Source organism: Megalopta genalis, chromosome 16 (assembly GCF_051020955.1).
Source record: "Megalopta genalis isolate 19385.01 chromosome 16, iyMegGena1_principal, whole genome shotgun sequence".
Taxonomy (NCBI): domain Eukaryota; kingdom Metazoa; phylum Arthropoda; class Insecta; order Hymenoptera; family Halictidae; genus Megalopta; species Megalopta genalis.
In genome coordinates, this window is record NC_135028.1 from 1,499,270 (window position 1) to 1,520,323 (window position 21,054).

The 21,054-nt window shown below is 45.5% G+C and overlaps 2 protein-coding genes across 9 annotated transcripts in view; one reads left to right on the forward strand and one right to left on the reverse strand.

The window, feature by feature from the left end:
• The window catches only part of LOC117221210 (uncharacterized), a 136,377-nt gene extending 117,122 nt beyond the window's left edge, over window positions 1-19,255 (reverse strand). For 7 of the 8 annotated variants that reach the window (XM_076526928.1, XM_076526931.1, XM_076526929.1 and 4 more), the window contains exons 1-6: window positions 19,096-19,255; window positions 16,113-16,307; window positions 14,854-15,239; window positions 14,523-14,763; window positions 13,990-14,167; window positions 11,132-11,272 (exon numbers count right to left, since the gene is read on the reverse strand). In XM_076526928.1, the coding sequence (XP_076383043.1) occupies window positions 11,132-11,272; window positions 13,990-14,167; window positions 14,523-14,763; window positions 14,854-15,239; window positions 16,113-16,286 (1,120 nt within the window). In that variant the 5' untranslated portion in view covers window positions 16,287-16,307; window positions 19,096-19,255. Of the gene's footprint in view, window positions 1-11,131; window positions 11,273-13,989; window positions 14,168-14,522; window positions 14,764-14,853; window positions 15,240-16,112; window positions 16,308-17,999; window positions 18,368-19,095 lie in introns of those variants that run through there. The other variant, XM_076526925.1, reaches the window with a different exon arrangement.
• A 166-nt stretch (window positions 19,256-19,421) lies between these two features.
• The window catches only part of Psq (pipsqueak), a 44,250-nt gene continuing 42,617 nt past the window's right edge, over window positions 19,422-21,054 (forward strand). Inside the window, exon 1 of the mRNA XM_033471966.2 lies at window positions 19,422-20,441. Within this exon, the coding sequence (XP_033327857.1) occupies window positions 20,434-20,441 (8 nt within the window). The 5' untranslated portion in view covers window positions 19,422-20,433. The remainder of the gene's footprint in view (window positions 20,442-21,054) is intronic.

Below are 21,054 nucleotides of genomic sequence, written 5' to 3' on the forward strand. Positions count from 1 at the left end.
AAGAACAATATAAACGAACGGGGCAAAACGTTTCTGCAAAACTGAGATACTGGTGTATCCTGGTTTTTGCGGGATTTCTGAATGACGAATGGATTTATATATAAATATATATGAATATGTATAAACATATAAATATATATAAATATAAATATCTCAATGGATAAAGAATAACGCGAATATCCTTGGACGGTACCACAGAGAACGAATAAAAAAAACATGTTTAAATATACGTGTACCAAGAAAACCCTTAAATTAGAGAATACTTTATGTGACAGGATGAAAATGATTGTCTCTATTGTAACAATTAAAATAATCGTCCCTCGAACGACGGGAGAAACGAGAACTTATGTTCGCGAATTTAACGAACGTGTCGTGCCGATAACAAGCGAACTTCACGCGGGAACAATCATTTTCATGCTCGTAACTGCTATCAAAGTAGTAGAAAATTGAAGGCATCTCGCGTGCCGATACAACACGCAAGATAACATACTTACGTAAATTACCATTTTATTTGTTTTTTTTTTAACGTTTACCATTCTTTTTTTGCACTCGAAGCGAACGAAACACACTATACTTTTTTTCTTCTGTTTGCACTGAGACACGGTTTTCAGAGAATCTTCCAGAGTTCTCTGAGAACAACGACGCTTCGACGGAGGCGGTTTTTTCTTCGTTGATATATAACCGCCTCGAAAACCGTCGAGAAAAAGTTTTTTACCGATATTTTCGGTAAAAAAACAAAGTAACGCCTGAGAGCGTGTAAATTGCAATTGTTGACGGTGACGAGCACTAAAAACGTGCGAGAAATTATTGCGGAAACGTGACAAACTATGTTTGTTACGCGCGATAATCGGTAATTAGAAACGCTGTAATAATAATAATAATAATAATAATAATAATAAAATTGCAGAAAATCGCAGAAGTCGTCGGAATTGCTGAAAATAAATTTAACCTTACAAATTACATTGCATAGATAAGAATTGCGAATTTTGAAACGGTTCACACGACTCGCAAATGTCAGCAAAGACGTGCGAAGAAGTCGCGGAACCTCGCTGGCAAACAGACGAGCCACAAATTATTGAAACAGTGATCGATAATCGTTAAATAATCGGCGACATAAAAATGCTAGATAGAAAACAATTGGAAGGACGAGATCCTGAAATGTTTAAACACAGAAATAAAACAGAAACACAAACATCAAAAAATGGTACGAATAAACATTATCATCTTAACCTAAAAAAAATCTTAGCTTAAAACGGTAGAATAAAATATTTACCAATACTGTACCATTTCGCCGTTGCTATTGTTACCATAGCAACGACGCATAGGCGAAACATCCCACGCGGCGACTCTCTTCAGCTTCTTCTTCTCGTTCGAAACTCTGCACGCCCGAAGTCGAAAAAAGCCGACGAACTTCGGGCGGGGCAGAATTTTCCTCGATTCGAAAACACTTTAATTTACGAAAAATGTAAAAATGTACCAAAAATAAGGTACATTTCAGGTTCGATAATACATTTCGCGAAAATGAGATCGTCTTACCATTCGTCCGAAGACATTTAACATAACCTTTTACCAGAGATTTTTCATCAAACCAGTGTTTTCTCAGGCGACACCAGTGCGAAGTTGCCGCTCGAAACTCCGCCCCCAAAAAGGGGGAGGGAGCGGACGAGTTTCGTCGAAAACTCGCCAGGTGTCGCCGCTTACCAATTTCACTCTCGTCCAGCGGGAAAGCCGACGAGAACCGAGGAAAAATCGATGAACTCTTCGCTCTTCGTGTCTTCTCGCTTCGTCGACGTATCGTCGAACATTGTCCACACACACGGATCGATAAGCCGACCGACGCGAAAACCGAGCGGAGAACTGCGCGCGCAATAATCACATGGGCCTTCGAAAAAGAAAACGCCGTCGCGGAGAAACCGAAGCGCCGCCGTGAGATCGCGCTGTAAACTTCCGCTCGGACGCGTCGATAAGCCCGACACAACGGATTCACGGGTCACGTGTTGCCAGCTCCCGGCATTTGCGCAACTCCTGAAACTCGACTCTCCCGAAAATGCCCGAAGATCAAGCGGGAACCGAACTTCGGGCCTCGAGAATCGCGTTGCGGAGTTTCGCGAATGCGAGGAGCGCGCGGCGAAATTCAACGAAATTAATAATTAATAATTATTAATTCAGCAGAGTTCCCTTCGGACGCGCAAACGTCCGAAGGAAAACACATGTTGCACGATGAGAACATTGAAAAGATAAAAAAAAAAAAAAGTAAAAGAAAAACAGTGAGATTAATAACAGAACTCGCTCGAGAATATTAGAATCGCGTGATTCTTGTTCTCTCTCCAGCGAAAAGAAAAATCACGCTCCATTTCACGCACGCGTTCTCTTTCTCGCTTGCGACGCCAATGCTTGGAGATTAATTGCGAACAGAAGGCACGTTCTCTGCTCTCGATCCAAGGGACACCCAATCCTCTTACCATAAACCGGACCGTCCGCTTGGCACGAGACATCCGAGACTTCGTTCGCAACGCTCCCGGCGAAACTTCGCACTCACACGCACGCACGCACGCACGCACATACGTAATTAGCATACAAACGTTATGTAAACAGGTCAAGTGTATACGAAATGAAAAAAAAACACAATTAACGTAACGAGAGAATTATGGAACGCTCGCGCGTTCGCATTGGAGCTCGACTTTTCGATAATACCGGGGGCCTTACCGTCGTTTACCATACTTTTTACCATTATTTTTACCATACTTTTTTACCATACTTTTTTACCGTTATTCTTACCATACTTTTTACCGTTATTCTTACCATACTTTTTACCATTTTTATACCTTTCTTTACCTCATTACCTCGGCGTCTTCTTCAGATAATTACCTTACCCGCTGCGAAAAGGCTCTTCTTCCGTGAAATCTTCTCTCTCGTCCCTCTCTAACTCTCTCTCTCTTTCTCTCTCTCTCTCGATAACAAAACCGGCCGGGGGCGAATCGAGCGAAAAAAATGGGCCCGATTCGTCCGGGCGAAAAAGAGTTCACCGCGACCCGCAAAAGCCTCGATAATCGAACGCCGATAATCGAAGAAAACCGTGGCGTCGAAAACTCGACTTGAACGACGCGCGCTCGCGCATGCGCGAGCGCGCCATGTCCTCGCGGCAAAGTGGCCGACGAGTACACGAAAGATTCGAGGATTGCCCGCGAGAGGGCCGACCGATGCGAAAAAGGCGGCATCGATCGGCGTTTTTTGTTGTTGTTATTATTATTTCTTCTCTCTTCTTGGCCCAATGGAACTCGGAACTCGGCGGAGAGAGTGTGTGTGTGAGTTATCGATCGAGAAATCGCTCGATCGTGACACCACACCACGTGTTGTTCTCTCGCCGAGTCCTCGCTTCGTTTCGTTTCTTCTCGGACTTCTCTTCGTGCATTTTTTTTTGTTTTGTTTTATCTAAACACTTTGGGGGAGGTAAAACGATGTGACAAAAAAGAGAGTACGTACAGAACATGTGAGAAGTGAACAACATGGTATGGTACAACAACGAGAATCGAAATGCGAAAAATAGTACGATACCATGAGCAGAGCACCGACAATTATTTATGTTCTTCATACGCAATGGTAAATATAGACGACCATGGTACATATGTATACATACACATATATATATAATATATACATATGCAAATATATATATAATACACAAATATTTATATAATATACATATACACATATATATATATATACATATATATATATAATATACACATATATATGCATTTATGTATCTATGTATGTATGTGTGTATATATATGTATATATGAACGTATGTACCGATGCAAAGTTTATATAAATTGCTGCGTGTGTCACTCTCTCGTATATATGTATACGAAATGAATATACATAGATACACCATATGCGTCCATTTACACATGCTCCGAATGCGACATGTATAAATAACACACCGCGTTTTAAAAAAAAAAAACACGCGCTCGTTCCACGGAATTCCATCGACAATACGCGTCGCGCGCCTCGCGTGCCGCAGGCGTGTACCGCGCGAGCGCGAGCGCGCGCACACGATACGCGCCTGGCGGGAACACACCGGAAGAGGGCGCGCGCGCGCGTAAATTGGAGAGGTGTGAAACAGCGTTTTTTTTGTATACATGTATGTATGTATATATATATATATATATAAAAATATCGGGTTAATCAAATATTTGATGTTTATATGCGTTACAAACAAAGAAGCGAGTTATGTACACATGGGTTAGTTAAAAAAATATATATATAAATATTGGAATGTGTGCAAGCGCGTACGCCTCGTATTCGTAGTGAAAAAAAGAGAAGAGTATGTATATAAATATGTATATATATATATGTGTATATATATATATATATATATATATTACCGAATGAAATTTCTTTTTATATATATATAAGAAACAAATTTGTAGAAGAGGTAGCGTGTACGTGTTTCTGCGCGTGTGTATATGTGTCAAGGTTAAATCAAGACAAATATATATGTAGCTGTGTAGTAGTGTGTGTTTTCGTAGAACGAGCACCAACCACCACCATACATGCCTGCGCATGTCTCTGTATTTAAGATGCCTGTGTTTACGTGTGTGTGTGTCTATAGCTTGTATGCAAAAGTATACGTATGTGTACATATGTGTGCGTGTATGTATGTGAGAACTACCCTAGAAGATATTGAAACACGTTGATATATACATATATATATATATATATATATATATATATATATATATATATATCATATTTTAGGCAGAACACGCAAAAAGAAGGGTATATACTTTTTCGCGGGTTACTGTGTCTGTGTGTCTGCGAGTGTATGTATGCATGTGTGTATGTGTGTATGACGAGAACGCACCGCGCTCGCTCACCTCCGCAGAGTTAAAGAGTCGTAAATTACACTACCGAAGGAAGCAGTGGCATGCAAGACGAATTACGCAAAAAATGGCACAACGCAATGGATTAAAAACTATCGAGTGTACGCATACACGGATGGACAAAGAAAAAGTATGTTGATATATATATCACACATCGTATCATATATATACATATACAATCTTCGTATACATATATATATGCACATATATATATACATATAAAAATATATATATATATTTTGATTGTTTTCCGTTTTGGTACCCGTTTCCGTTTGGCACGCGTGACACGCGTGTACACGCGGAATATATCGCGCGCCTCGACACGTGGTGAGAGAGATGTTTTGGCTTCGCCACGTGGACGCGCGTGTCACACGAGCCGCGACTACCAAATGACCACGTGCTTTTTTTGTCTCGACAAGTGAGAGAGATACGTAATACATATATATCTCTCTGTGTGTGCTCGTTTCGCCGTCTGTCCAGAAAGAACGGCGATCAATAGCGGAAAAAGAACCAATGTTCGAACGTGACAAGAGAAATTACGGGAGGAGAAAGAGAAGAAAAAAAATACCGCATTTGCCTGAATAGAAAAATCTTCTTCCGAAGAAGACCCGGGTCGTTAACATTTTTCTACGGTCGACGGAGAATATGTTTTTCGAAAAAGTGTCTCGACAGACGTATATATGACCGTCGAACGTGTGCTCGCATGCTAGACGCGAAAGAAGCGTCCGTTCGGAGAGTATGGCAGCACGAGGCAGAGGAAAATAGGTATAGGCGCAGAACGAGACTGAATACATATATATAATATATAATATAATATATTTAGTACAATATAATTATAATATTATATTTAATATATCATATTACACAATTATATTATATAAAATATAATATATATGTATATATCGTCGGAGCGTTTCCGCCGTGCATCAAAAGAGACCGCGACATACCCTAACGACCTTACTCTATAACTATTTGAAAAAAAAATAGAAAAAAAGAGCAAGTTGTTCTAGCAGCGAGCGCAAGTGTAGGGTCTTACGTCATCATGTCCGTCTCTCTATCAATCCTTCTCTCTCTCTCTCTCTCTCCTCTCCTCAAGCACGCGACTGGACAACTCAACCGTTTCAATCCGTGGTTTTTTTTTTGTTCACATCCGTTAACAATTACCCTTTCCTCGACAAAAAAAACACGTAAACGACTACAATGGGTGGTTCCTTTCTTTTTTTTTCATCTTTCTGTTTTTTTGCCATTAGGATACGAAGGTTGCCCTCCGGCTATCGAGGCAGAGGCGAGTGCGGGACGCCGAAGGATGCCCTGAAGGGCAGAAGAAGGGCGCTCCGGAGGAAAGAAAAAAACACGGTTATCCGTGACGATCTCGGGGCCCGGAACATTCCCCCACCCCTCCCGGCAGCCTTCCGGGCAGCCATCGTCGCGGCAGCCGCCTCTGCCTTTCCCGCCGGTTCGTATATTTGTTTACACAACGACATTTATAGGAGAATCTTCTACGTACTGCAAATAACGTGGCGCAACACCGGCCCTAGTGTTTCTCGTTTACCACCGCGCGCGTAATGTGTGTATGTGTGTGTGTGCGCGGAACATAGATTTCTTTGTACAATCAAATTTTGCCGCGCGCGCGCGCTTCTAAGGCGGCGCACACGTCACATACACGTTTCGCGAAGCCGACACGTAATAAACGCGCCCGGAGATTATTGTCAAACGCGGGATATTATTGAACACGTTTGCTTCGCCGTGAAATGTATATACGCGAGGCCGACACGACAATGCCGTCGCGTTCCACGTGTTTGTGTGTGTTACGAGAGAGCGGAATTAATTTTGTATGTTACTCGAGGCTTGCGCCTCTTTTTGCTTTTTAGAACGTCGAGAAATAATAATAATATTGAATAAAAATGGCTCTAGACTCGTCTACACGTTCCATGCCGCGAGCTATACGAGTTCAAGTGATTTTGTTAATAGCAACGTTGTGGAAATTCGGTCGAATTCTAAAGCTATTTGTGATCTGTATTATAATAATAATAGACTGCATAATAATGGACTGTGTAATTTTTCGAGGCAATTGCTCCATCTCGAATTTTCTCAAAGGCTCGATAAAATTGCAAGTGTCAATATATAAGTGAAAAATTCCAATCTCGAGTGATGTTTTTATCGCATACATTTTAGAGTAATTTTTTTGCTCGCTCCGACAGCGCGCCATTTCTTCAGTTAAATAATCCAAGCATCGTCCACGCGCTCCTCTAATATTATATAATTCTATCTAATATTTTAATTTATCTAATATTTTACTAATTTATTAATTATGCTAATATATTAGTAGTATATAATACTATATAGTATATAGAAATACTACTATATATATATATATAAACTAACAATAAATTAAACCACGGTTCAAAAAATAGTTCACTCTTCAACGGTCATCAGTTAATCGACGGTTAAACTTAATAAGCGACGGCACGGAACGTGTTCGGACAGAACGGAGCACAGAATTCGAGTTTCGCTCACAAAAAGAGGAAAAAAAAACAGAATAGAGGTGTATCGTGAATTGTCAATGAGAACGCTCGAGCAATCGATTCAAGGTAACAAGTCTCTGACGGTGAAAACAACGACCATCCCCATCAATGCGAGCACTTTTGTCAAAAATTCTTCTCTGGTTTCTCCACAAAAAGAAAAAGACGAAAGAAAAAATAGGAGAAAAGAATGTAAAAAAGAAGAGGGGGAAAAACCCAAGAAAAGAGAGAAATCGATGGAAATCTCTCATCCGCTCTCCGAGAAAGAGAAAAAAACCTCGGCCGACGCGAGGTTCGAATAAAAGAAAAAAAGAAAAGCGGACAACAAAACAAAGGAGACGTGGAAAACGCGGTGTGTGCAGCGACATCGTAACGCGATATGCGCCGGCTGTTTGCGAACGAGACGGGCTTGGATTACGAAATCATTGAACATTGCGGTAGGACTAGCATTGACGGAGAGGTCGCTCCTCTCTCTCCGATATTACCTTGTGTGTTCCCGCGTTGGATCACCTTTTCCGGGGATCGGTTGGTCCTAAAACTCTACGCTTTCAAAAAAAAAAGAAAAAAAACGAAACAACGCGCCGCGCGTCGAACGTCTGCCCTGCCTCTATCCCCTCTCCTAACAAGCTCTGCCTGATCTCGAAAGGTCTCTCTAGGCGTCCCCCTTCCCCCACCACGCCGCCGCGCGGCGGACAGAGAAACAACGAAGAAGCCACCGTCGTATGGCGCGCGCGTCTGTCGCCGTCGAAGTTTCTCGAACCGCAAAGCTCGAGTTGCATCTGCCAACGACAGCTGCACGGTTGCGCGCCAGCAGATGCGCCGGATTCGAGGAAGCGGCAGCTGTTTGCCCACCGCTCTATTCTCTCTCTCTCTTTCTCTCTTTCCAGCGGCGCCGAATTACCGGACGGCTCTGCCGAGAACCGTCTACGCGACCGCGGTTATGTGAACGGAGCCTAACGAAATCGATCGCGTTCGAATCGTCGCGCGGAATTTTAATTTCGAGCTTCGCACCGACGGAGTTCAACGAACCGTAAATTATTATAATATATAGGCCACCGCGAGAATCTGGGTCGATCGCTTCGAAATCATCCGCCTAACCTACAAAAAGCGGTCTCCTCCTCTTTCTCTCCGCGCGCACGCGGTTTCTCGCCGGATATAATATCTCTCGAGGAATAAATTGTCCGCCGGCCGTTTTTCCTAGCTTCGTCGTCGCGAGCGCATCTCTGGTCCGTCGAGCAATTATGCTCCTCTCCCGGAGAGAGCCTATCGAGCTCAAGGCCGCCGAGTTTCCGTGGGAACGAACTCGGTCCGAATCGGTCGCACGCTTCAAACTCGAGTGGAGAGATCCGCGAGACGAATATAATGCGAACACGCGCGTAAAGGAAAACATGGCGACGCCGCGAAGCACGTGTGCGCGCGCACACGTTTCACCGATAACCTCTGGGGTGTCGCGCACCGCGATGGAAATAATCTGCCTCGGAAATTCTAAATAGGCGTTTCGACCGCACGTTTTCTGCGACGCTACCGTAACTGTGTCAACGCGCGATATGAATTATGCAAACGGTAGACGCGCGCGCGAGCGAGTCGCATCTTCGCCCGATTTTCTTTCCTTCTTCGCCGACGGAGCAACGCGACGAATCCGGTGCGCGCGGCGGCGACGGACTTGCGACCGAGAGAGGCGGCGCGGCGCGGGCTTTTTCTTCGCGATTTGCGTGCGATGCGCGCCGCGACGGTTCCCGAACGCCGCCGCCGCGATATCGCGCGCGCGCGAGAGAGCGTCGTGCCGTCACGATCCAATTTCTCGAAAGAGCGCGCTGCTTCCAAAGTAGAAACGGAAACTAGGACACGCGACGTCGCGGGACCGGCCGATTGGCTGGCTTCTCGTGCGCGCCGTTATATCCTTTTCTCAAGCTCTCGTGTTACCGTGCGGGGCTTGAATTTCTCATAGCAACAACGCGATTCCCGTCGCTTCCTCCTGTACGCTACTTCTTACCGACCCAATTTCGATCGGATTCGACCGGATCGCGTGACCCTTCTTGCACTCGGTTAAAGGCGACGTGAATTTTTTTTTTAGAAAATATAGAAAAATTGCGGTACTTTGTCTATTCGATGAAGTGAAACTCGGGCGGTATTTCGACGCGATTATTTATTTATTTCAACGACGGACGAATTCTTCGACGACGGCAGAGTCTCTCCAGACTCGATTAGAGAGCGCCGAGGGTCAATATAGCGTTGAAAGCGCGCGTATATCTCGTTCGGGAATGTGAGGACGCCATCGAGAGACCTGCCCGCCTACAGTTAGAAGCCGATGATCGTACCTTGCGACCCGGAAGTCGAATATTAATTAGCCGAACTACCGCGAAACGTACTTCGAAGTTCTCGCGAATATATGCTCGGTTATCGTTTTCTTCGAAACGTTTCTATTTCCGAATTAATGTCGTAGCTCTCTCTCTCTCTCTCTTTCCCTCCCTGCCTCCTCTCTATGTCCCTTTCTTTTATCATTTCTCTCTCTCTCTCTCTCTCTCCATCTGACTTTGTTATTCCTAGATATATACCGATCCGAGATACTGAAAAATATTTGTCGCGAGATACGGCGACGCGATAAACGAAGAGGAAAAAAAAATGTGCGTTCGTTCTCGTGTTTCTCCTTGGGATCGGTGGTCGGCGGCGGCGGCGGCGGCGGAACGCGGCTCGTCCGTCCGGCCGCGCGGCCGACTTTTTCCTTTGCAGAGGAGAGAGAGGTCGCAATATCGCGTCCCGAGGCCAAACGATAAAGACCAGCCACGATGAAAAATGGGTGGAAAATTGCGGGCGTGATCGATATAACGTCGCGCGCGCACGCTTGCGATAACGTGGATAACGAAGGACGGCCGAAGGCGTCGTCGAAGAGACCCGACCGAAGCAAAGAAAGAGAGCCGCCTCCCTCCTCTTTTTTGCGGTTTTGTGTGTTCGTGGCGGAGTCTTTTTCCTTCGTCAACCTCGCGGCCCGATACCGCGAAATACAAAAAACAGAAAACGAAAAACTAACGGGGGGGAGAAAAAAAACAAAAACAAAAATAAAGAGTGAGACGAAAGATAACAATAATAATAATAATAATTAATAGTAATAATAATAATAAAGAAACTGAGGAGTGAACGGAAAGCTACATGCCCTAATTCATAGAATGTGAAAAGCTCTTTCAGAGACCGTGCTACTCTTGAACGTACCGGCATCTAGGTTGAACCACGTTATTCGACAGTGAAAAACAAAAAAAAATAAGTCCTGTCACGCCTGCGCAATGGGCACTTCTCACTTTATGGCTGGCATATGTAGATTGCAAAATTGCTTTTTGTCACACACGGGGAACCGCATCATGGTAATGCGTCGTTAAGCTACTAACTTTTTGTTTTCTCACCATTTTTCTTTTCGTCAATCTCTCTCTCTCTCTCTCTCTCTCGCTCTTTCTCTCTCTCTCTTTCTTTCTCGGTTTGTTTATATTTTCTCTGATCGTAAAAACTCCGTTTTAAATAAACTTTTGTGTCTCGTCAAACGAATACATTTCCGTGTACTTGTCCCCGTATATATATATATAGATATATCATCTCGAATCAAGGATCATCTTGGAAGGAAGATACCGAATGGAAGATGACTCGTGTGCACGCTCCAGTGAGCCTGCGCCAATGTCGAGTGCCAATTGTTACGGCGAGCAGGAGCCTGATGAAAAATGGTGTGGGTGAGCCTACCTTGAGAGTCGCGGTGGGCCTGGGCGGCCTCCTGGGCTGCAAGAAAAACTTCGTCTGTCGTTCCTGGAGCTCCTGCCACTGAGCCCACGACACCTCCCGTGTTACTTCGATCTCCGGTAACATGCCACGCGCCTATACCTGCTAATGAAACAAAAAGAACAACCGTACTCGTAACACCGTTATCTGCTTTGGACAGAGCTGGTAGAACCAAGAAATTTAATAAAATAAAATAAAAATAAAGATAAAGAGAAAAATTAAAAGAAAAAAATTAAAAGAGAAAAGAAAAGAGAAAAAAAGAAAAGAGAAAAAAAGAGAAAGAGAAAAAAAGAGAAAGAGAAAAAAAGAGAAAGAGAAAAAAAGAGAAAGAGAAAAAAAGAGAAAGAGAAAAAAAGAAAAAAAATAGAAAGAAAATAGAAGCAAGTTCACAGGCGAATAAAGTGAGTCGAAATTTGCCACTCGCAAAAGTTAAGGGGTAAGATAATACTTTATTCGCAATTCATTCCCGTCGAGGCGGGAACGAAAAATACCTTCGGATCCTTGGACAATTCGAGAGAAGTAGTGAAATACAGGGTATATTCGTCGCGTTCGAAAGCGTTTTACACATTATCCAGTATTAGTTTTACGTTTTTTGTTTTTTTTTGTTGTTTTTTTTTTGGCTTACAGAAACGACGAGACCCGAGAGAGACATTACTTGTTATTACACAAGGTACATAATCATTCGATTATACCTGCTTGGGCTAATTCCTCGCGACAGAATAAATATTCAGCAGGATATAAAACACCGGAAACACCTTAAACTCCTATTTTTTTATTCGCAGCCGTACATAATACACCGCCGTCGTCTACACGCATACAAACATACGTTGAACACTTTTACATGCCTCGAATGCTTTTTTTTTTACCTAAATTCGATCCTACACTTGTTTTAACACTTAGAACAGAGAGAGATAATACTGATTAGTTGTCATTTTCTTTGTACACCGCCGGTGATCGAGGGGTAGGGGTGGGGGGATGATGATCGTACGTTTTGAAAGCTCACTGGAGCCGAGGAGGAGTTCGATTCGCAAATTGTGGGTGAACATGGGGGGGGGGGAGGTAGAGGAAGGATATGCCCCCATCCGTGGGGCAAGTAAATACGACCGATAAAATATATTACTCTTAGCCATACACAGAATGGTAAGCACATATAGACTCCATGTATCCAACAAGAATTAAACTTATAAATATATATATATACTTTTTGTTTTTTTGTTGTTGTCGTTTACCATTTACGGTTCTCTAAAGCTTCGAAAAACTGAACTTTCAAACCCTGTATACGTCGGAGCACGCAGTACAAAGAACTGCCCATTGAAAAAAATTAAGTAGAAAAAGGAAAAAGAGTTGTTCAACGGCTGAGCAAATTTTGTTTTCTGTTCGACTTGTTCGCACGAAAACCAATCCGATACGCTGCTGGCTAAACTGACTCTTGTTTATTCGTACGATTCACGACAATTGAAGCGAAGCGATTATGAGACAAGAGAACAGGAATAATACTCCCTCTCTTTATCGACAATCGGTTATCGGCGATCGCAATCGTATCAAAAAGAAAAGAAAAAAAGGAAATGTTTTCTCCGCCAGAGGGGAGGGGGGAAACGAGAGAAAATAGGCAGACGTATCGAGAAACTTGAGAAACGATACACAGCTGAACAAGTCGTTATATGTTGTCTCAATCAGTTTTCAGTTCTTTCTTTCATTTTTTTTTTTTTGGTTTTCCTTCTCTATTTTGGTATGTTGCTTTTTTTTGCTTTTTCTCTTTAAATCGATTAATGGGCATTTTCTCGCCGGCGAATCTCGGAAACATTGAACATCGGTTACGCAAAAAACTACTATATCAGCAGGGCGCGTGCAGCACACACCTAAGCCTGCCTAGGCTGGATCAGGTTACTAGGCTGTTGTCTCCATCTCCTCCTGCTGACGTTCAACTTTTTCAAATAGAACTGCAGGGTCGAGCGATTAATGCCGTACATCTCTGACGCCTGTGTGGTGCTAACCCCCTGCTGCAATATTGCCTCCAGGGACATTTTAACCGAGTCTAAGCTATACTTTCTCCCATGTTTGTTCTCCAGCGATTTAAGCAACGCGCCTACGTCAGCGTCTGGGCGTGGCCGCCTCGTATTCGGGGCTTTTTTACATTCGAGGAAATGGGACGCCCAGACGGCACCGCCGCCACCACCACCCCAATTCCCTCTCGACAGAGACCGCGCTCCCGCCCCCCCACCTGCAACGAGGAAACCCAAACTAGTGTCGGCCGATCATCGCACGACCCGTTTTAACACTTAACAAACAAATAAACGATCGCGAGACCAAGCTAGGCGTGAGCCACCGATTCAACAGAACGAATCAGTGCCCCCCTTTTCATACCCCCCGCGTATCTATCTATCTATATATTTTTTCTTTGAGCACTTTTATTTTGCCTTCTAGTTTCATGATTTCACTTCCCTACGTGATTATCGTCCAATGAACATGACAACAAATTATCTCCTCCGATTTGTCGGTAGAAAATGCCAGAATTTCACAGAGCTTTATTTTATAGCTTCGATCCAAAGGATTCTTTTTTTGGATCGAAGAGTGTCACTACCGCGTGCCATTACAGAGTATTTTCCGTCGCAGAATTTTTTTTGTTTTTGTTCACAGATACAACACGGCGGAGAACCTCTCTTTTTACACGTACGAATTTTCTTTCTCTCGGTAATGGGTGGAAAAACTTGAATTTATCACGCTCCGGGCGCGCACGTTTTCGCGAATATACCCTGTATTCCGCGCTACTTAACGAAACAAACAGATTACCGTTCAAGATACAAAAACATGTTCAAGCTTACCAGGATGCTGGGAGGGGTCGTGAGACGGTCCGGCTCTGTTGTTATCGCCATCCATTTCACTGAGGTCATTCATGTCGTCATCGAGCGTCAGGTCTTCGACGCTCTCCTCCGGGTCTTCGAGATATTCAGACTTTGGCTCGATGAGACTATCATTTGGCTCGGGCTTTTCGAGTGGCAGCTGCGGAATATATTCAATAATTAGCGCAGGTGTTCCATTATCGTTGTTGTTCGGCCACGCTGATCGGCAACGCGCGCGCGCGCGAAAGAAATGAAACCGAGACGAGGATATGAGATAGTTGTGTCGCACCGTTTCCGCTCTATGGGTTGAGACATTGATTAACGAATAGAAGGATATAGTGCGACGATCGTTACTCTACCAACGGGCGAAAGAAACGGTTTAATAAAGAAGCAACAGTCTCCATTATAACGTTGGTGCGAAGCCAAAGAGGAATCGACGAGATAGAAAGACAGAGAGAGAGAGAGAGAGAGAGAGAGAGAGAGAGAGAGAGAGAGAGATGTTCGGCATCAATTACCTGTAGCATTTCGTCCGCAGGTTTCGTCAGCTGCGTCATTAACGCTGATCTGCCAAGTGAGTCCGTGGAGTCTGCGTGCGTCTTTTCGTCTGCGACCGGAGCGATACCGAGCGCAGGGACACCCATTTGCTGAGGCATATCACTCGAATTCGATTCGTGATTCTCCAGCGAATTATCTTCACCGACGCTTCTTCTTCTAAATCTTTTTCTTTTCCTCGATGTTGGACTTTGGGAGCCCTCTCTGCAACAAAGAGACCAATTTAATATCAACGAAGTTCCAGCCGACCGCGTCGAATCGAGCTTCTTGTCGCGTATGTATGTTGTTTCTTACCTCGAGGAGAGACCCTTAGGTACTTGGGGACTGGCCGAGTCTTCAGGCAGGTCCCCTACGGAACCTTGTGCCATACCCTGCCTAGGAACTTTATTTTTTTCTATTGTTAGCCCGGAAGACGCGTGTGGAATGTCTAACGACGCTGCCATTGCTTGTGGAACGACCTTTTGTTGCCTAGAGTCCGTCTTACTGCTACCACCCGTTTTACTCTCCGATAAACCTTTTATTTGTAGAGACTCAGCGGCTTTTAGTAGCGCTGCCAATTGGTCTTGGGAGATGTTTACTTCTCCCCTGTACATGTAGTCCATCATCGCTTTTAATTCTTTAAACTTAACATCTTTGAGTATGAAGACGGGATGTTTATCATAGTGTTCGCTGAGGAGGCCCTATAACAATGAAAACACAAGCATATAACTATGGTGTGTGCGCATATCTATCATGAATTTCAAAATGTTTAAATTGTCGCGAATATTTATTCCAATAATTGAGAAAATCCTTTGTTGCAGCGAGACAGTACACTAAATGTGAATAAACAGGGGATGGGCTACTAACGAATGTCGATTGTAATTTAAAAAAAAAAAAAAAAAAAAAAAATAGTAATAGTTTGTATAAGTAAATTATCTTTCCATCAGGCCGGGCTGAGTGCTCGATGCAGAATAATATTAATGAATTCAATTCTATGATGAAATTGACGAGGCAGTGGCTGCCTTCTCGAGCACCCCCACCCACAACAGGGTAAAATCCCAGGGCAAGTGCCCTGGAAATCAGCCATCTTGCTTTCTCTGTATTGATCACGAGGAACCAGGAGGGGGTTTGGGCTTTCATTTCCCCTTGCCCCTCTCAGGCTTCAGCCCAGGCAACGTTCAACAAAGGCAGCCATCTTGTTTCAATTTCAGGTTCCCCTTTTCCTCCAATTCGATTCCAGTACAGATACAAATCCCTCGGCTACGGTTGGCCGGTACAACGTTCAAAAGGAAGAAAATCAGATTAAATTTCTTTCTATCAAAATTTGTTCTATCCGTTCGCTTATTTTTTTTTTTCATTTTACCTCGAACGTTCTATCCAAGGGAAGATTTACCAACGATAGAATAATTTTTTTTTTTTTTAGACGAATCGAATATTATACAACGCAACGAAACAAAATAAATCCGAAACTATCGTTATCGGGTCCGTGTGAAATGCGATGTGTCAAACACGTTAGTGTACTGTCAATTTGAATTTTTTCAGTAAAAATCGAGATCCATTAGAGATGCACTTACCTCAAAATAGGGACTGCATGCGGAGAGAACTACTTTATGGGCCTTTAAGTATTTCCCCTCCGCCGCCAGGGTGCAGTCGACCAGCGTCCCGCTTTCGAGAAGTGTGTCGAAATTTTGGATTAGTGTGCTTTGGTGGTTGTTCCACCTCAAACAGAACTGCTGGTCGTCTTCCATTTTGTGTGGTTTCCCTCGTTTCTGAACAATCGGAAAAGAACCCGTGACGATGAGCAAAAGAAGCAGCACGAGACCCCCGGCTGTCGTTCGATTAAGGCCGTGCCTAATGCTATCTAACTGTCCTGCGGCCTATTAACGCGTACATCGAGACGGATGATACCGAATATTGCACCACGGACCGGACAAATTTCCTCTCTGGTTACGCGGATCGATATGCAACCGCGGCGAAAGCTCCGCAAGGAAGCACCGAAGCTTCCAAAATGGCCGTACGATGCAAGCGCGTCGGTCGAATCGGTCTTCTGGCCTTTTCCTTTGTGCGTGTCCTCATAACGGTAATGGGCGGCTTGGTGGGGATGATGCAGGAGGACGCGCAAGCACCGCGCATGCGCAGCTGCGCCCGAGCTGCGCACTCGATTTGCGCACTAGCTCTCGAGGCCCCTGGAATTCAGGGGCGTCTGCTGGATTCTCCGGTGCCCGAACGACGACGAGACCGAATCGCGAAAAGATTTTTCTCCCGAGGAATCTGGACGCGTTCGATTTCGAAGACGATGAATTCGAACGACGAAAACGAGCGTGTACAGTGACCGCGACAGAATCGATAAATCGTTATTATTTCGATACGGTAGTTATTCCAAGAAAGTGGAACGTTCGATCGACGTTTCTATCGAAGAAGAATACGTGATCGCGAATCGATTAAAAATGGGATTGAAATACAATTTCAATATCATCAAGGCCTCGAGAGAGACGCGTAAATTTATTCCTCGACTATGACGCAGCGTATCGGTAACCGTGGCAAAGAAATGTAAATAATGAAAATTCAATCAGGCTTATTAAAACGTTTTGAAATTATATGAAAATGTTCGTCGAACGCAGGGCTAAGTATATATAATATATATAGTTTACGTCACACAGCAGGCTTTACATCATTGACGCGCAATAAAATGGAAAATCGATTACTCGCCTCACATGCGCAACGCGTTAAGTTTCGAACACGGGTGGGATGGGGTGGGGCGGGGTGAGGTAGGAGGAGGGAGGAACGATAATACCGAGCGGTATAAGTGTGGTAAAGATTAATACGAAATAAAACGAGCAGAGCGGCGTTCATTGCTTACGCGCGATTGCGTAATCTATTTATATTGTTATCTTGTATTGAATGTTACGTCAGATGGCGCCGAGCAACGTGTGCGCGAAACAAAAACAAGTTAGCGACAGATAATTTTTCCAACGGCATCTTACTACCGCGACCGGCGAAAAAGAACGATGCACTTTCTTCGCGCCGCCCCCCCGGAAACCACGAGAGAGAGAGGAGAGGAGACGTGGATCGCAATATGGCCGTCTACGAGGTCGCGCCCGGACAAAATGGCGATAGAAGAAAAGCTCGCGAAGGAAAAGTATATCGATCGAGAAGAGAGAACCCGTGCGCCGCCGATATCGAAGCTTCCCGTGCGAAGTACACCGTCCGGACAAACGCAGGAAAATCGCAAACGCCATACTTCCATCGGGAAAATTCGCACGCGAACCGTTCAAACGAGGCGAGGCGCGGAGGAGGACACGGTGTGTTTTCTCAGAAACACATATACAAAAGGAGAGGATCCGCCCGCGCCATGTCACCCCACCTTCAAAGATTTTCCGGCAGTTTTCTCGACGGTCCCGGGCAAAGAGAGATCACAGATTACTATACCGAACTTAGTCTAACGTTGTGGCAACACTCACCTAATTATGGGGTATAAAACAATCTAATATCACAGCAACAGGATCGATGAAAAGTGAAAAACTGCGTAAGCGTCCAAGCTCGGCGTGCGCCTCGAGCGCTGCCCTTTTCAACAATGGCGTAGCGCAACGCCTGCTGGCTTGGCCTGTACGCCGACCGTCAGAGAGCGCAGGCTTCCCCGGAAGAGGGCACACGAGAGAAGAAGAAGAAAAAAAACGAAGGAAACTATCGAGCATGCGCTCTACTACCGAAAGCTAGGATCATCTCGCCGTGATTGGAAATTGCAACTAGAGGACGCCAACAGAATAAACGCGAACTCTTGCCGATTTTTCATTTCACGATATAGTGATATTTTACAGCGATATTTTTCATTCAGAGAAATTTAAGATTACGCGAAAATAATAATGATTCGCAATAATAAGAATCGTGTTACGACAGTGCGCACCGATCGAAATGAAAAATAACGCTAGATCTAGCATTCTATAAATATTAGAAAAGCGATCAAACGCTGCTATGTTTATCTAGCGCACTAACGCGAACTAGAGGTTAGGATTTCAAGCGGAATCGCTAAAAAAAATGTAACAATAAATACCATCGTACTGGTAATTGTACAACGTACATCGAGCTGTATTCCCCTCGTTTCGAGAAAAAAGCATCATCGAACGTGAAAAAACGCCGCGAAAAAATTGATCGCGAAAATGTGCGAAGCGTCTCTTCCCGACGTCATTAACCGGCCCTGGACCGCAACCTGGCACGCGTACGTAATGGCCGACTCCGTGGACTTGGCCACGGCAAAATGGCGAAAACTTTCGAAAAAAAGCTCGGAAAATCTGGACGATATTATCGAAAAGGCGGGGGCCGATTTAATCGAATCATGCGAATCCGGCGTAATCTCGAGCGGAATCGTTGAAATTACCTCGCAGCTCGCGAGATCACGCATTTCGAATGACAAAACCGCGTCGCTGTCGGTAAGAGCGGGGCGACCTGATTTTCCGCCGAGTTTTCGCGACAGCGAACGATACGCTTGATTAATCTAGGTGGAAAACTAGGTTGAACGCAGGCCTGAAACGTAGGAAAACGTGCGGTGTTGTAACTCACCTATATTGGCACAGTCTAAATATCACAAGAGGAAAACTTGGAAAAACTACACCGTCCCGTCCTCAGCGTGCACTAACCGAGCGTCGTGGCTTCTTTTTACACAATGGCCGTGCGGAGCTACGCGTTAACGATCGACCCGCTCCGCGAGGGGACAGCCGGGGATGCACGGAAACAGTGTGCCCCGTTGAGGGGAGACGCGGCGCAGAGACTGAGAATCGACGTTCTGCGCATCGGGCCGCGGCGGTGGGGCAAAGAGAACGGCTGTCTAGCGCAGGGTCGTCGACAGGCTTTCGGAGCCTAGTGACTATTTTTGCGCGGCATTCTGACGCGTATACGAACGGCTCGACCGAAAACAACGATCGACGGTCCTACGAATCCGTCGGTCGGTCGGAAAAACACCGTTCGCACCGTGTCGGGCGTGAACAGATCGGACGGGTTCGTTCACGCGTGCAATTCGAAATCGTGTCGCGCGATGACCGCGGCGACGACGACAACGTACCTCGCAATGTTGACAGGCCTTGCGCCACGGGAACGTCAACGCGTCCGCGCTTTTAGGTTAGGCGGTTTTCACGGGGCAAGGTTGGCAGGCCGTAAACCGATAAAAGTTGATACAATCCTGATTTTTGCCGGTCTAACATCGCGGCAACTCGTGGAGGTAGGGGCGGCTCGCGGCGTGGCCGTGGTGGGGGGAAAAGCAGATTTCCGTTGAGGGGCGCGCGTTTACCGCCGTAGCGCAGCCGTAGCGACAGGGCGGGAGAGGCGAAAGGCGGCGCGGGAGAAGTGGAAAGCCGGGAAGAGAGAGCCGACGAAGGGAAGAATCGGGGTCCACAACAAAATCGCTTAATCGCTTTGCGCCACCGTCCGCAACGGAACACGGGCCGTCCGCCGCCATCACGGTGCCCCCTAGTGTGCATTTATGTCTTTCTCTTTCTCCTTCTCCTTCCGCTTGTCCCGTCTCTCTCTCTCCCCGATTCGCTACGCCACTTCGTGCCGCGACGTTTTCACGGGCGAACCGAGAGAGTGACAGCTGCCAGTCGTCAGCGCGGTACGTGCTTTACGCGACGACTGACAATTGTCCCCGTGTGTCACCGCGTGAATACAAGTTCCGCGCGAGGATTGTTCGGCGAGGAGGCGTCTTGTCGGTTCGGAACCGTGTGCGTGTACTCTTTTCTCTCGCTCTCGCTCTCGCGTTTTTTCTCTCTCTCTTTCTCTCTACACACATCGAGTGTCATAAAACTGCAGCAAAAGTGAGTGTCTACCGCGGGCCTTGGCACAAAGTTGCCAAGAATCGGCCGGACTTTTGCTCCAGCGGTGATTTCATTCGAGCGCCAGGCTGTCATGGTAAGGTAAGTGCCGACGACAGTTTACCTTGTTATCGTCGACGGTGCGTCGCGACACGGTTTTTTTCCGCGGAACGATCGGCACGGTTCTCATAGTCGCGTTCGCGCAATTTCTGGTGTCGAACGAAATCTTGGCGAGGCTTTTTCGTTCTGGCAAACGCGAAATAAATCGACGAGGAAGCGCCGCAAGAATTTCGCGACACAATCAACATTTGTCGTAAATCCTCCGTTCGGTTGATCGAACCAACCGACTTTTCGGCGAACACGACGCGACGTTCGCGTTTCCGTGTCGCGTGCTTCGCACGGGTATTGTTTTGACTTTCGACTGTTCGCCGTGTCCCTCGGCACAGCTGGTCAATTCGCGTGTGCGTACGTCGCGTAGGTGTGCGTGCGTGCGCGCGCGCGTGTGCGTGACAATGATCTACGACGTTTAACGACCTGTCGTACGTACGACCTGCCGACGGATTAAAACAACGTCCCTCCCCCACACACACGCGCCTCGAACGCCTCGTGGCACCACCATGAGGATTTGGAACACTTGCCGCGTGCACGTTCGAAACGCTGTCCGCCGATTACGGTAGGTCACGTGCACACGATAACTGTCCAATAATCAACGATT